Genomic DNA, 17,165 nt, shown 5'->3' with positions numbered 1-17,165 from the left:
AATGAGGCCACACAATGAATCAAGGTATGTATGCATCAAACCACTTCATTTGCAATAATCTAGCAATATTATAGCATTGTAGACTATTAACGTCTAATTAGTTAAAGCTTTGTTAGTTACCCTGTGAATTCTATAATCTAGTGCAATTTGCAACGAATTAGAATAGGCCTCTTGATTACTTCGATTTCAACCGTCAAAGACAGAAGATATTTACCAAAAGGGTATATCAATATCACTAAATACTAGTACAATTTCTTTTGTTATTAACGACTTAGATAAAAACATGTTTTAATCAAAATATGTAAGCACTAGGGTGATACCAAATCACACACATTCTGTTCTCATTTTTTCATTCAATATTAATAAATTAAAGGAAAATAGTGAATCGTCGTTTATTTTATATATTGTGGATGCTCTAAATTTCCACATGAAAAAGACTTACGAAATTATACAAGTGGTCAAGTTTCAATGTGTGTCTATTTGTAAAACATATGAAAGCTACACTCGAAGCAAGATGCATCTTCAAAATTGTCTCGCATATACTCCTATACTATAAATCTATATTTACAAATTATGTGATACATATAATATCGGCGCATGCACTTAATAATTTTTTATTTTTTAAATGGTTATATAGAAATCGTTTTGTAGTTTTTTTTTTAAATAAATCTATTTGCAATATATATTATTTAAATAACAAAATTTAGGATAAAAATCGCATCGTAAATGTCATGATTTGTATCACCGTCAACAAATTTATCACCAACTAAATGGTTATAAAATCAAATATGTAAACAAACATATATCACTCACACAGTGCTAGCTTGTGGCTGTGTGTTTTTCAAGTATTAATAAAAGTAGTAAATGTCAAATGTTGTCCATAACATATGGTCGTTTTATCATTTTGGTCCTCAATATTATCTTTTTGATTGTTTGGTCTCTCACAAATGAAATCTGATTGAAATTGGTCCTAAATTGACAGAACCGTTAATAAATAACGGTGAGTGCCTTGTAATCCGAATTTGATCAAATTAAATTACTAATTGTAATTAGTTACACCCAATTAATATTCTTAAATAAAAAATTTAAAATCCACAACCAACTAGAGCTCAACACTCTCCCTCTTTTTCAAATCCCACCCTGGCGGTGACCTTCCCCTCCTCAACATCACGCATTGGTCGCCCACCACCCCGGCTACGCCTGGTCCCAACTCGCCCCCTTCCACAACCACCTCCACCTCCAAAACTACGACGTTTCTGAAGTCTCCAAGGACTACCGCAAACTCGTCCACGAAATCACCAAATTAGGGCTCTTCGACAAGAAAGGCAACAACATCATCTTCTCCATCACCTCCATTGCAACGCTCTTCTCCCTCCACCTCTACGGCGTCTCGGCGGCGGCGGTGGCGCTGATGGACTCGGACGGGGACGGGTTGTTGAGTTTGGAGGATTTCGTGAAGATAGTGGAGGGGGCGGGAGAGGAAGAGAAGCAGAGCGATTTGAAGGCGGCGTTCAAACTGTACGCACCGGAGGGAAGCTCGTGCATTACTGCAGAGAGCTTGAAGAAGATGCTCAGTAGATTGGGGCAGAGAAGGAGTGTTCACGACTGCAAGAATATGATCGCCCCTTTTGATATCAATGGCGATGGAGTGCTTAATTTCGACGAGTTTAAGATTATGCTTCTCTCTTATGTTACCAATTCTACATTAAAATCCGTGCCATACACAAATTGATCTATTTTTGTGGACGGAGGGAGTAAAATCTATCAATCACCATCGAGTGAAGGCACATCCATTTCCTGAATTAACGAAAAAAATCTAGTCCTTGTAAAATCAAAAAATTATATCATGGCTAAATTTATCTAACCCTCGTATATATACCTTCATTTTTGTATACTTTTCTATAACTCTTGAAAAAACAATGACAAAATGCTTCAAATCAAATAGAACCTCTTGATTTTTCATCGTCAATTAATACCATCTCGCCCTATGTTTTACGTAGTCGTCATATTCAAGTGCTTATTGAATAGCATTGTACGAGTTTATTTGTTGAAAAGGAAATTTAAGTTGACGAACAAATAAATCTTAGTTGAACTATATCTCTCCTACGATTAATAGGTCATACATTATGAGTTATTTTGTACTATTTGTCAATAGGGATGAAAAAAATATCAAAAGATTGTAATACCAGACTTATCATACCAAAAATACAGTGCAAGTAGCTTGAGACAAACGTGAACGAACAAAGCCGAATTGAACAAACTCATTATTCATCGTACAAAATATACACATGGTATCGATTTTACCACGAAGCAACCAAATCAAGATCACCGGAAACTAAACTCTCCCAATCACAGAGATTTCCTCACTTGACAAAGACACAAACAGAGTATGATTAGCTAGTCTTGGCTGGTGGGGCTCGAAGAATGATGAAGAGAAGCCTCGACATCTTTCTCATCTGAATCGATATACTTAAGGTACTGCTCAATGTTGCTGTCGGAGCTTCCCGATCTCTTGTGGTACCACCGCCTCCTCGGCCGCCTCTTGCTGATCGCGATCGCCATGTCGTTGGGGAACAGGTCCCCGAGCACCACCGCATGGACGACCGTGCTCACGAGCAGCGCGGCCACCGCCACTGTGGCCACCATGCAGAGCATCACTGCCAAAATCTGCGTCGCCCTGCATGTCACCGCGCTCGAGTACTTTACCGTTGCGATCGCTGCGCCCGTCATCGGAAACGTGTAGGCCCACCATGCCAACGAGAATTTGAACCCTCGGAAAAAGTTCACTCGAACGGCCTATAGTAACAAATGGTGACAAAGTTAGTGAAATTAATCCTACTTTTAAATTGGAAAAGTTAATTGGCATTTTAATTGCCATTTAAAATAAAATAATTAAATATTTAAAGTTTAGTAACCAATTTGATATAAGTACAAAGTAGTTAGTACTCATATTTATGAAATTAACCCGATTATATGAGTTATGAGTTAGTAAAATATGAGATTTATTTACTACAAATAGTAAAAATGAAATGAATGCGCGTACTAAAATAGAAATATGAGATATTTAACAGGGGACTCACCAGCGAAACATAGAGGAACAAGGCGATGAAGTAGGCTATGCGCGAACCAGAGTCGAAGGAGCCCTGAATCTTAGCCCAAGCCATGGAGGCGACGCTCGGGGCCGCCACAAAGAGGAAGAAAACCGGGTGGAGCTCCTTCGGGAGCGTCTCGTTTGTCGGTAGCCGCTGATACAGAGTCACAAACAGCACTATGTAATGAGCCATCCCAACCGCAAAGAAGAATATAGGCCCTTCCTTCAGCCCCATCGTCGCTCCGAGCAAAGCCCCGACGAAATTCCCGACGACGGAGAGATGGTTGGTAGGGTTGGCCACCTTGGACAGCTGCCTCTGGCCGCCGGACATCCACTGGCCGTAGATCTTGAGCTCGAGGCACAAGATCGGAGCCATGAGAATGTACCAAAGATACGGGGGAAGCGTCTCAGCAACTGAGGGCGGAACACCGAGGGCTAGGAAGAGGAGGGCGATCCACGGGGCGAAGAAGAAGTTGACCCGGACCGGGTGGTAGTACTCGCGGCGGACGGCCTCGAAGTAGAAGATCATTTTCAGGGCGTAAACGACGGCGACGGTGAGGGTGAGAGCTGCGGTGATGAGCCATAGTATTAGGTTAATGTGAGGTGAGACGTCGAGGAAGGCGGTGGCAGTGGAGGAGGAGAGGCTCTTCCACATTATGGCTTGGCTGCCGACGCCGAGGGTGATACCGAAGGAGGAGATCGGGAACCGGAGGAGGAATGGCCATTGCTTGTCCCCAGGTAGAATGATTTCCTCAGAGGCCTGTAGTAGTTTGGTCAAATTCTGATCAATCTCTAATAAATTTGAAAATTAAATATTAAATCACGAAGTTTCAATTTTTTTTAGTGAGACATACGCGTAGTGTGTCCAACTCTGGGCCCTCCAAAGCGTCGAAATATCGGTGGACAGGTAGATTTTCGAACTCCTGCGGCTGTGGTTGTTCTTCTTGTGTGGTTACGCCGCGTAGATTTGAGAGCTGTCTGTCGAGTTTTCCCGACCATGTCTTGAAAGAGTCGAATCTTCTGTCGTGAGCCGGATTCCGTTTGGGCATTGGTTGGGAATGGAATCTAGCCCCTTTTGCCTCGGGTTTCTCTGCATTTTCTTCAACTTTACCATCTCCACTTGTGAAGAAGACGCGCTTAGTCTTTTGGAGATGAGCTTCAACCGGAGAAGGCGGCATACTGATGGAGATTGCGTCCTTTACCATGCTCGCTGCTTCGATCCCCTGAGATTATAAAGAAATCCACTTATAAACATACGGAATAGTACGTCTATCAACACATTCGAATTGAAGGATGTTTTACTTACGAAAACCGAGGTGCTCGGAGGTTGAAGGGTGGATGATTTCGCTTCATCGAAACCGTCCACTTCATTTGCAGAGATGGCTTTGATCAAAGGTGGTAATGCAATATCGTGGCTATCTTCTTTGGTAGCCATTAATTAGTACTTGATCTTCAAATTATAGTATCAATAAAGCAAAATGTTTAAATTTTTAATTATCTATTTGGTAGAGAAAAAGAAGAAGAGAAATGGTGTAGTGAAGTCAAGAAAATGAGGAAGTATTTATAGAAAAGAAATAAGCAATGTTGTTGGAAGCCACCGTCACTCTGATTGTTCACAAATCACATACAGCTAGCTCTAAAAAGAAGAAAGAGAGAAATTTTAGTAATAAAAGTAATAAGTAGTTAGGTGAAGTTGGCATCTCACAACAAATTGTGGGATAAATTTCAAGAATTTGGTTAAGAGTTGATTAATATTATTCAAAAGTGAATTAAATGAATAATGATATGTATGGCGTGATAAGGTTGCATGTTTATCAGGCTGCGCCGAACCATTTGAATTATGTGCTAAACATCATAATTATGAATTAAATGTGAACAATCAAAACCAAACAAATGGTGCAAGTACAAAATTAGCAGTATTGTAAATCATGATTTAAGCAAATGAATCGATCGGTGCAAATTTACCCACGAGGTTGAATATAATTTTCACCAAATTATATTCTATATATATTCTTGGATATTTCTTTTTCCTTCGATAACGACAAAAATGGATTATTTTTCACGTAGCAAGGACCATCACGAAATATATAAATGGTGATCATTTAATTTGAAAACCCATGAAAGCAACACTTGAAGCAATTCACATATTCTTTTTTTTGTGTGTGTGTTCTTGGTATTTTTTATTCATATATTTCAGTGTCTAAATCAAGAGATTTTTTTCTTAGTGTGGTCAGTTTTAAATGGATGTGTATTAACGTTCTCAATATGTATACAAATTCTTTTATATATTAAGTTTTTAATAAATATTCAAATGAAATTTTTCAATATTTCGATAGGATATTCATAAAAAAAAATAATTAAATTCTAATGCATAAGTAGAGATCAGATCTGAATCATTAGATCAAAAATGAAAGGATAAGATCAATTTAATTCATACGAAGGGTATAAACTCTTATGAATTAAAACTGTCTGAAATTGACATTGTCAATTTCAGGTTATGAACTAAATTGATCTTAAAATGAGTGTCTATGTTCAGTTATTTGATTATGCATTTGGATTTGATTTTTTTTTACACTATATCCTTTCAATAAATGTGCATAGGCCGGGGTGTGTTAAAATAAAATAATTAATTTAGTAAAGTAGATAACTCTCGTCTTACATAACTAAAAATAACTTAAAATATGTAATTTATCATATTTTATTTTTAAATTAACGTACATCACACATGCATGTGGCTGAGTGTTTTTTATTCATCAAGAAAAACACATAATGTGCCCACAAAACGCAAAGCTGAAAGTTTGTTTCTATACGTCATAAATTCTGTCAACTACCATCTCTTGATTGGTGAGATGCTCTCTGACGGCACATTTCATTTCTTCAATCATACAACAAAATATCTACTCCATTTTAGTAATTCACATTAAATTATACACTAGCCCTAGCAGATATTTACACAATATTGTAGGCATGAGCTTTAAAGAAAGGTAAAGAATAATGAGATTGAAAAAGTTTATGGAATATGAATTTTTTATATATATTAGTTTTATAATAGAATATGAGTGACGTAAGTTAGAATGTGAGACCTATTTACTATTTGTAGTAAAAAGTGAAATGAGACTCTTATAATGGGACGGATCAAAATGACAAGATGCGATTCTTATTGTGAGACGGAGGGACTATTAATTTACTATTATCATTATTACTTTCTCACTGAGTATTATTTTAGAATTCTTGAAATTTCCTTCCACAATTAGTTTCGAATGACTAGAGTAATTAAATCCATAAATTAATTGAATAAAGTGTGAACAAGTGGTGTCTACAACTGAGGTTGAGCTGTATTAGCCTACATAAAGGTGTGTACGAAACTTCACTTCACCATTCAAAGAGAATTTTGTTTTTTCTTCTCCTTCATAACTTTCATACAAAAGGGTAAATTATATAGTTACTGATTTTTTTTTTACAGCAAAAGTGATGAGGGAAATATTAGTTGTATATAGATTTGTGGGGTGTGATGCAACAATTAACTCTTTTGTATATGACCTAATACCTAAAGAATTAACGCAACTAGCACTAGTGTATGACAAAAAGGTAGCTAGATTTAGTGTGAAGTGGGTTTACATTCATAAAGGCTTGTGATGAAATCATGTTAGGATGGTAAAGTTGAGAAAGGAAGATGATGAAATTCTATATACAATCTAAATATTGTTATTGTTTTACAGCTACATGAGTAAAAGAATCGGCCAAGGGGCCATGCCTTTATGAAATTATTGAAATTTCACAATATGTTAGGTCACTCTGCAAACAATAGAAGGTGCTACTATAATTTATAGTTGTGAGTATAAGTTAGAGGAGACAAGTTTGGTGTATCTTGTCTTATCTTTGGCCAGCTAAATTTAATTGGTGGTGAATGTCTAAATCCGTACGCGATTTAGAAGAATAAATTTTAACTTAAATCACTGCAATTTTAAAAATTAATAGAAAAATCATGAAATTTGGATTTATTCTTAAATATTTTATAGTGAACTTTTTTATATGTTACAGATTCAATTCTCATATCGGTTGTGAGACAACTGGTGTGTGATATATAGACTAAATGAGCTATCTCTTCTAACAAGTTAGTCTTTTAGGCTGGATTCTCCTATTTAATTAATCTGTATCATTATATGTGATATGAAAAAGAAAAACCATATGTGAACATTAGTAATTTGTTCCTTTTATTGTTTAATTTACATACTCCACTATGTTCTAACACACCAAATGCAGATTCTCGAACAGATTTGTGTAATGAAAGTGATGTCACCGTGTACAGATTTGTGGGGTTTGATGGGAGAGTTGCAACAATTATCTCTTTTTTATGACCTAATGGCTAATAGCCTAATACCTGAATAATCCAATTCTCATGCCAAAAAAGTTTTACAAATTTTATTGCAGTGGAATGCCATTACTATTATATATACATTCTTTGAATTATATTTCATGCCTAAACTGGTAAAGTTGAGGGGGTTGAGTGGGGTGGGGTGATGAAATGAAACGAAACTATATATACATTCTTTGAATTATATTTCATCCGATTATTACCAATAGTCAGTTTTTGCAAGTTTTTATATAAAATCAGTAAAATATAAGAAAAAAAAATAAGGTTATTATTAGTAGTGGTTCAAATGGATAATTTTTTTTAAAAAAAAAGAAAAATATAGGAAAAGAAAGAGATATGATGGGTCATGGCTAATGTTAGCAAAAATTAGGGATGTCAATTGGGCTAACCCGCTCGGATTCGGTCAATCCATTCGGGTTGTCGGGCTATTTGGGTGCGGGTTATTCGGGCTGTAGATTTTTCGGGTTATAAACTTTTGGCCCTAACCCTAACTCTTCGGGTTCCAAGCTAACCCACGGGCTATTCAGGTCAGAAGTGATCTTATTTGTTTCTTTCCATCCAATTCAATATTCTCACTTATAAAAAAAACAGATTGTCATAAAGTGAAGTAGTATCAAAGTGATCAAGAGAAGAAAAATAATAGCTATTGAAAATTGAAACAAAATACATAAACATATCGCTCAATTAGTAGCATGTGTGAATCTGAATACAATTAAATGGAAATCATGCATTTCAAAAGGAGTTAAATAACGTTCTTAATTGTATACCCAAAAAATAAATTCTAAGAAGTTAAAAAAGATAGTATATATAATATTATGTCAAAAAATAAATTCTATGGAGTTTAATGTGATTATATGAGTACATATTATGATATTAATATACTCTATATTTCATATAACCCTAACTTTTAATTTGAGAAAGAAGAGATAATTACCGTATATAGTTCATATGTCATATATATTTCATATAAATAAGTATATAAACTCTAAATTTGATAATATTTTTTTAAAATGCTCAACCCATGCCATGGGCTAACCCGCAACCCACCCGGGCCAGCCCGCATAACCCGCCGACCCAAACGGGTCAGCCCGTGTAGCCCGATTATGTATTTGGGTTACAATTTTTTGGCCCTAACCCTATAATTTTACCGGATTATTTGGGTCGACATGCGGGTTTCGAGCGAGATTGACGTCCCTACCAAAAATGTTGTAAGAGATTAATTTTTGTGAACAAACAAAATGATAAAAACAAGTAATAATTGTAAACTGAGAATGTACAAGTACTTCTACTACTACTACTATTAATATTAATTTTAATTTTAATATTATTATTAATATTATTGTTATTGAAGCTTGGTGTTTTTGTCTTTATATGTCATGGGCCAGCTAAGTCTAAAATTGATAATCAAATCAGTGGTGGAGAAATGTCGGCGCGATATCGAGTATAAATAGCTCCATTTTCTCTTTATTTTTTGTGTTACTCCTATTTAATCAATGGAGTAGAATAAACTTTAAGATGTTAAATTACTAAATCTCTTCTAATTTTAAATAATTTGTACTATTTCTTAATTCTATTTCATTTTTCTTCCAAACCGGTTATATTTATTTTTGATCATTTATTAGTGATCACTGATCGAAAACATTATTCTACTCCATATTATCTACATATATTAGAAAATCAGAAAATAATTATATAAATTTCATTGTTGCAAAAAATTGTAAGAACACAAAAATCACAAAGTGATAGTATAAAATTGAAAATATGAATAAAATGCAAATAAAATGGTCTCAATATATTCTTTATATTTTTATTTGTTAAGTTCGGGATGTTTTTTTGATATTGTCTATTCCATATTTCCATATTCCAGCAGTTTGCAAAAATTTTGGCACAAATTTCATTTTCAATCTGTCAACTAAATATTTGTCACTTTCCATTTATTAGTAGGGTTAACGTAACTCACAGCACATTATTTAATCAGGATCCTTACTCCATTCAAAACACTACCATCATTTTATTATAATTCTTGTTATTCACGGGTGACAACCTTTAACAATAAGAAAGAGTTATTACTTTTTAATTATAGATTAAAATAGTGACCGAACTTTGTTTTTTGTATAATACTAGTGACCTAACTAAGATTAGATATCAAACACTTTCCGATTATGTCCGTTAAATATGTAGTTTTAAAATTATTGGTTAAATTAATCATCCAAATAGTGATCTAGTGTTGGAATCACTTTCTCTAAACAAAATTAATCTTCAAATATATATTCATGCATGTTTTTATTCTCGATATATTTCTGTCTAATTTAGGCATACCTCTACCTCCTACTCAATATTTGGCAAAATCAAACTCATGTGTATTTCAAACGTTAAATTTTAAGTTTGAATCTCACTAATATTGTTACGTGATTATGTATATTTACAAGGTGAGAGGCTTAGCTTTGAATCTCGCTATGTTCTCATTCATGTTTTGTACGTAATATTGTTGATATTTTTGAAAGCTTAAACGAGTCGGAATGATGGCATGTGGAAGATAGTTGTGATCAACGTGGTCATTCATGACTAACGAGGATGTTTGGGAGTTCACTCGGATTGGTGGTGCAGCAAAAAATCAGTTGTGATTTCTATTTGTTTTTTTTTTTTTTATCACTCTCAATTTAATTCCACATTTTCTGTCAAAACTAGAAAATACACTATATTAATTTATTTATGGGCCTTTCTCATCATATTGGCCAATATCTCATACGTGGGCGGATTCAACGGCCCACTTCAATATCAAATTTACTGTATTTGTTAGTGAAATATTTTTTGAAACTAAAATTAATGTTGGTAAATGTCAATTTAAACATGTCTTTACCATGAAAAGAGGCAAAATCATCACGCCAATTAATATTCGGCTACCCATAATTATAAAAGCAATATAATTTCCAAACACTGTTGCAAAGACAAACTCAAAACCGCCTAAATCAATATCAGTAAGCATTTTAAACTATGAAACCATATGAGAAAAAAAAAACGACCAAACACGGGTTCGTTCCATCGGGGCATCGGACAACTTAGCCACAACAACAAGGGAAATGGAAATACGAGGCCTTTCAAGACCGAGTAGCACCACCTCACATGAAGGAGTCTTCTAGGCAAGCTTCTTATCTTTAAGACTTTTCGGGATTTTGCTCAAAACCTTGGCATCAAACACAGCATATTGTTTTTTGAACTCAGCCTCAGCTTTCTCGGCAAAAGCATCAACCTGATCTTCGTACTTCTCATAAAGAACAGGAACCGTGTGCAGCAAAACAAAGCCTGTATGATTAAATGAGAACAAAACAGAATGAGGTAGTGCAGATGATGATTAATTACGATACTGGACAAGCATATCAGTAACTGAGATAAAAGACGGCTAGGTACTTACATATGTAAAACAGGGTAAGGGAGTTGAAGCAGGATCCCAGTATTGAAACAATCCAAAGGCCAGCAATCACCTATTATGACATAATGCAATGCCAGAATCAGCAAGAAATCAGATGGGATCAATAAGAACAGCTGGGCAGTAGAAATGTAATTATCAGAAGAGAAAAACTCATGCCATACAGCAAGGAATTTCTTCAAGTCTCGTCCAGATGCTACAACACGAAGCAAAGCAAAAAGTGAGTTGATTTCTGTCCTAAGGGCTCCTGCTACGCCTAGGACAACATCCTGAGGAAGAGCGATTTCAGGGATCTTTGGCGGGGACCTGAGAAGTTACATAGGAAGTAAGACACATACGGCGGGTAAGAAAGATGGAAATTTTAATCGGGATCTCCACATTATAAATAAGCATACTTGTTGATGAAGGTGGATGCATTGGACCACAAGAAAGTGACTGCTAATGCAAGAATCAGGATGTGGCAAACTAGAGTGAGCAGGTGATACTCAAGCAGCTCAAAAAGCACCCAAATTGCAGTAGCAAGACCTATCACACCACCAGTGACTTTCTTGTCCCTCCATAGGAAAATGTCAGCAGCTGCCAGAACAAATTGATGCATCAAATAATATATCATGAATCACAGTATGCAAAAATGAATTATATCAGTCTCATCATGAAACTTTCATATTACGCCTAATCATGGACCTTAATCGAATTTAAATAAAAAGCAACTTCTCAATATGCAAATATGAACACATCTCAAAAGCTTAAATTTCTAACAAATGCTTTTAGCACATCAGATCGGACATAGATACAGATGATCATTACGGAAGAACTAACACGATAAACCAGAAGGAAAAGTGGAAACAAAGAAGAAACAGTTTGACCTCAAATACAATCCAAATCATCAAATAACCGCTCACGATCTGAACAAACTAAAGTAAATTAAATCCCGCTCATAACAAGCGATAAATTAACTTCACAGATTCATACAATGCAAACACATCTTCAGTTCCCAATCAACCCTAATTTCAAGTGTATATTCATAAATCTCATAAACGGCATTAAATCTGACAAATCGAGAATACGTACACCTGAGCAAATACTTATAGTTAATCGAAACATTCCACAACGAAAATTAAGAGAAGAAAAGGCAGTAATTATACGTTTTCCGCCGCCCAAAACCTTGTGCACAGGCTTCTCGCGGCCGAACAAACGGTAGATCTTGGCCTTCACGGCGGATGCCGCTGATTTGAGGTCCCCATCGTTATCGGAGTCAGATGACGACGAACCGCTGCCGTGGAATTTGTCAGTGATCTTATCGATCAGAGATTCAGCAGCGGATTCGTGCTTCTCGTGTTCATCGGCCATTGATTCCAAACTTGGATCTCAATCCACGCCGCTGGAAAAGTAGTTTACTGCTTGACTAGCTAGACACACTATGCTCCCACCTTTTTCGCTTGAATGTGAGAGAAAGAAAATGAAAAATCCGAGGGTTTTAACAGAGGCGTTGGGTTCGGAATTGCCGAGCCTGAGGATCGGGTATCCGAGCCGCTTGGATTAGAGTAACGGAAGCCGAGAAAAGAAATTCCAAATCTGCATTGATGGTATCGAGGTCTAACGGCAGTTAAATACGGAGCATCTCTTTTCCTTTTTTAAAACTTTTCAAATTTTCAAATTTGAAAGATGATTTCATTTGTAATTTTAAATTTGTAAATTAATAAGAAAGTAACAACAGATGACAAAAATGAAATATAATTGAATTCAAAATTTCAAAATTGATTTGATAAATGAATAAAACGGAAATATGTAACTATTTTTCATGGGAGTCATATAAAACATACTATAGCTTAGTTAAAATATAAACGTGAAATTACAAACATCCTCAAAAAATTTTCTTATATGTTTCAAAAATATAATTTCACATAAAATTGTTTGTGCCTTAATATAACATGGTCTTTCCTTCTTTTTGGAAGAGTGAATAAGGCTTGATTGAAATATCAAAAAAATTCCATTTTTGAGAGACATTAAATACAATATCTCTATGTATAAAAAGGGAATAATCATTTTATATCCGTAGAATGTAGTAGGAAATTTAGTTTAAATAAACCAATGCAAATATATTGATTTAACATGAATTTCAGCTAAACTGGACATATATTGTAACTTCTTCTTGTGACTTTGTTTTTCAGAAAAGAGTTTTCTATCATTTCAGTAGGAACATAATTTTCATTGATAATGTATGTCTATTTATGAATACCATTAAATAAATTGTAAGTACTATATTAGATCATTGCAATAACGAGTAAATTCAATCAGCACAATCTATTTAATACAGTTTGATAAATATGCTGTGTAATTTATTTACCAAAAAATGTTTCATGAATAGAATTGTTGAAGACATAATATGAATGAATTACTTTTAGCATATTTGCTAGCAAATAATTTGTTTATAAAAAAATCTATATACGGTAGAAAATTTCAAATTACGGAATTTGAAGACAAAACGGAGATGAGACGGCGTCACGATGCAGTGTAAATAGAACGTGGCTACAAATAGTAAAGCAGGAGACAGACAGCGGATGTTTCCTATGTCGTGACGTGGCAGTAGGTGAGTGGTGGACACCACATGCCTAATATCGGACACTGGTGGGCCCTTTCCTTGCATCCCTATGGGCCTGTTTCTCTTTGGGCCACTCTTAGTAGTGGATGATTCAGTTTGATTTAAGAATAGTTTATATTTCGCCACCTTTTTAATTTATCAGAATTTCTTGTGCATTTATACTTTACATACAAAGCAAATGTAGCATTGAGTGCTTGGAATTTTGTCCAGCCATGATAAGTATTATTCTTAATTTGGGCTAAGGACAATAGGGTTAATTAGTAGATTCATAATAAAATTTTATTGAAAAAATAATGAATCAATTCATAATTAATTCATCCATGAATTATAATTTTGGATTTTATGAAAAATACTTTATCTATCCACAAAAAATAGTCTTGATTGCGGACGTCATGAATTTTAATGCAAAATTGATAAAGTATGAGAGAAATATAGAGAATTGGTAGTTGAAATGTACCCAGCTAGTGGTTTCATGTGCTGCACGCATGAGTCGATTGGCTCTTGCGCGTGATTGCGCAACACGAATAATGCCAAGCGTGTGACGTGCGAAGCTGTATTTTACATACTACTTTCATCCTTAAAAGTAGAAACTATTTTGTCTTAATTAGTCCTTTAAAATGAGAAACTCTCTTTTTAAAGAAACATTTTTTCGTTTCTATATATTAGGGTGGGACTCATTCACTAACAATATGATAAGTGTTAATTATAGACTAATACGTTTTGAAGAGAGAGTTGGCGAAGGGCGTGCATCTGGGAGAGGGAGGAATTTGAAGAGAGGATAGATAGAGTTGGCTATAGGTGTTTTATTGGAGAGAGAGAGAGAGACTTTGCATGGTAAAATTGTAGCACTATAAGAGCACTTCCAATGGTGACGGCTAAAAGTCGGCGTCTTTTCGCCGTCTATCGCCGAGTTATCGGCGACCAATGGGAGAGGTCGGCGATAATTCGGCGATTTTTCCTCCCGTTTTATACCCGTGTTTAATACAACGAACTTTATTACTATTATTTGTTTTGTCTTATAAATTAAATTAGCTAGCTTTATTATATACAAAAAAATAAAACAATTAAATTAGTGATGATGTAAAAATGAAATGTTGAGTTAGGGAGAAATAAGGGAGAAACCATTGGAGCAGTTGGCTAAAAGTTGGCTAAAAGCTGGGGATAAATTATGGTGCTGATGTGGCGCTGATGTGGCAGGAGTTAAGGAGAAATAAGAGAGGTTTTAGGGAAACTGTTGGGAATGCTCTAAAGTATAAAGTCTAGATATGCCCATTGTTCCGGAATCGGCGGTTACGATTCGGAACCACCGGTTTTTTTGGCGGTTTTTACGGTTTTTCACGGTTCCGAACTGCCGTTTCCGATGGTTTTTTACAGTTTCGGCTCGGGTTCACGGTTTTTCGCGATTCCGGCATGATTTCGGTTCCGGAATTTTGGAACCTGAACTGAACCACGGTTCCAAAAGTGATGGTTTCGGTTCGAAACCGGAACCGCCGGTTACAATTCCGCGGTTAACCGCCCGAACCGAAAACCTTGGGCATCTCTAGTATAAACTGTTGTGGTTGGTATATGAAAGTCTGCAGGATTAATGACATAGTAATTTCATAAAAGCATGGTACGTACGTACATGATAGTAGTAGGGAAGTCCTTATTTACGACACACATACATTCATTATTCATAGTAACAACATAAACACAAACTGATGGACATCCTCTTATTCTTAGTACTCATCCCACACCACTAAATCACACAACTTCGGAAATGTATCCGCCGGGCCCGCTGGTATACACCATAGTCGAAGTAAAATACCACGAAACAAGGTCATGAATCGCCACCGCACCGCCGGTGCTCGCCGAAATCCCGACCTCCACCTCCTGAGGAAGGAAAGTGCTCAAGTCATACACATAGCTCACCTCAAAGCTCTCTGACCCCGCGCTCACCACAGCTCTGATCTCCTTCGTCGCCTTCTGGTAGTTGATCCGGGCAGTCACCTCCCGCCCGAGAATCGCGCTCCCAACATCGGTAGTGTTCTCTGAGATATTCGACCCGATGTCAATCCCCACGTGGCGGTAGTCCGGGTCCACCCCCGGGTTCGAGTATGTATCGAATTCCACCGCGAACACCGTGTGGACGTTCGAGTAGAAGATCCCGAGGCCGCCGCCGGTGGCGCCGGAGGCGGCGCCGACGGGGCGGATGAAGAAGGCGAGGCCGTCGCCGGGGAGGGAGCCGGGCCTGATGTTGAATTTGACGGTGGTTTCGAAGTCGACCTGGGCGCCGGCTTGCCAGAATTGGATTGGTTTCGAGTAGACGGCAGCGCCGATGCGGTGTTTGAGGGGTTCGCCGGAGGAGTCGGTGTTGGTGAGGCGGAGGAAGGTGGAGTCGGAGGGGAAGTGGGCGTCGCCTTGGTAGATTAGGTCGGTTGGTTTCTGGCCGTAGAAATCGTACCAGAAGGAGGTCGACTGCGACCTCGCCGTGGTGGCGGCGAGGAGGAGGAAGGAGAGGAGTGGGATTAGGGTTTGGAGAAGCTTAGCCATGGATTGTTTAGTAGGTTTTTGCTTTGGATGTTGTGGATGCTTAGGGCAACTCTACCTCTATTTGTACTAGTCTAGTGCTTATTTAACCATATTTTATTATAGATCAGAAAAGTGAAAGTTGCTCAAATTTTATTTAATCTTTGAACTTTTATAAATGATTAATTACATTTATAATTTTGACAATTTTCTTGATCGTCTCTAGTTCAAGAATTTGAGCTAAATTTTGCATGTGGGAGTAGTAAAATCTTATGTCAGTGGAATACTTTAGATCTTTTCCTCTAAAACTAATGATGAGAATTAAAAGAATATCAAAGTTATGATTTTATGGCATATAACATTTTGAAATTTTGTTAAAACAATTGAGGAAAAAAAATGTTAGTTATGATATACTCTGTCCATTATGATTTTTAAGTTTGAGTTGATGCTAGTTTTAAGAAATATAAAAAAAAAAAAAAAAAAAGTAGATGAAAAAGTTAGTAGAATAATGATTTCACTTTTACATATTGCTTATATAATATAACGTGAGTGAAATGAAACGTGAGTGAAATGAGATAGTGGAAAGTAGGGTCAACTTAGCATAAAAGGAAAATAAAATAAATGTGGACATTATTTTGTAGACGGACCGAAATAGCAAATGTGGACATTATTTCATGGATGTAAGAGTAATTGACCATTTTTTAGAGTTAATCAGGTCTCAGAATATGACCAAACTTCGTAATTTTTCTGGCAGTTTTTCCTTTGAAATATACCCCTCTATCCCACTTTTAGGTGACACGTTTTCATTTTTTGTTTGTGTCACTCTAATTGGTACATTTCCAAAAATAGAAACACTATTATATGTGTTTTATTCTCTCTTATGCTTTATTCACCCGACTCACAAAATAAAAGTGCATACAATTTCGCACCAAATAGGAAATGCTCCATTTAATTAGAATGTGATGAGAGAGTAGTAATACACGTGATTCACGGCTGTTTAGTTGTTCTCATTACCACCAGATGCATACATCAATTGACGATTAAGATAATACATGCAATAGCAAAGTTCATTTGCATAACAATAAAATTAGGTGTTTTGGTATCCACGTAGACAACTTAGATGTATACGTCAATTGACAATAACATAATGCATGCAATAGCG

At 36.2% G+C, this 17,165-nt stretch overlaps 4 protein-coding genes across 4 annotated transcripts; 1 reads left to right on the top strand and 3 right to left on the bottom strand.

Annotated features, from left to right (window-relative positions):
- Positions 1 to 14: 14 nt before the first annotated feature.
- Positions 15 to 1,732, top strand: LOC125210080 (calcium-binding protein CML38-like). The gene is made up of 2 exons (XM_048109659.1): positions 15 to 24; positions 1,263 to 1,732. The coding sequence occupies exons 1-2, from the start codon at positions 15 to 17 to the stop codon at positions 1,730 to 1,732; spliced, it is 480 nt and encodes a 159-aa protein (XP_047965616.1).
- Positions 1,733 to 2,233: 501 nt separating this feature from the next.
- On the bottom strand, positions 2,234 to 4,635 carry LOC125215373 (S-type anion channel SLAH3-like). The gene is made up of 4 exons (XM_048116773.1): positions 4,398 to 4,635; positions 3,946 to 4,314; positions 3,081 to 3,851; positions 2,234 to 2,796 (listed from the first exon to the last, which is right to left on the bottom strand). Exons 1-4 carry the CDS (start codon positions 4,524 to 4,526, stop codon positions 2,398 to 2,400), a joined length of 1,668 nt encoding a protein of 555 aa, XP_047972730.1. The 5' UTR covers positions 4,527 to 4,635; the 3' UTR covers positions 2,234 to 2,397.
- A 5,711-nt stretch (positions 4,636 to 10,346) lies between these two features.
- On the bottom strand, positions 10,347 to 12,348 carry LOC125216306 (reticulon-like protein B2). Its single transcript, XM_048117987.1, has 5 exons — positions 12,039 to 12,348; positions 11,289 to 11,469; positions 11,058 to 11,199; positions 10,879 to 10,948; positions 10,347 to 10,769 (listed from the first exon to the last, which is right to left on the bottom strand). The coding sequence occupies exons 1-5, from the start codon at positions 12,241 to 12,243 to the stop codon at positions 10,603 to 10,605; spliced, it is 765 nt and encodes a 254-aa protein (XP_047973944.1). The 5' UTR covers positions 12,244 to 12,348; the 3' UTR covers positions 10,347 to 10,602.
- Positions 12,349 to 15,077: 2,729 nt separating this feature from the next.
- Positions 15,078 to 16,071, bottom strand: LOC125216047 (mannose-specific lectin alpha chain-like). Its single transcript, XM_048117651.1, has one exon. The coding sequence runs from the start codon at positions 16,025 to 16,027 to the stop codon at positions 15,239 to 15,241; it is 789 nt and encodes a 262-aa protein (XP_047973608.1). The 5' UTR covers positions 16,028 to 16,071; the 3' UTR covers positions 15,078 to 15,238.
- Between the last annotated feature and the right edge of the window lie 1,094 nt (positions 16,072 to 17,165).

This window comes from Salvia hispanica, chromosome 3 (assembly GCF_023119035.1).
Source record: "Salvia hispanica cultivar TCC Black 2014 chromosome 3, UniMelb_Shisp_WGS_1.0, whole genome shotgun sequence".
Taxonomy (NCBI): domain Eukaryota; kingdom Viridiplantae; phylum Streptophyta; class Magnoliopsida; order Lamiales; family Lamiaceae; genus Salvia; species Salvia hispanica.
Note: the sequence above shows the minus strand (reverse complement) of the source record. Positions and strands in the feature narration are given on the sequence as shown.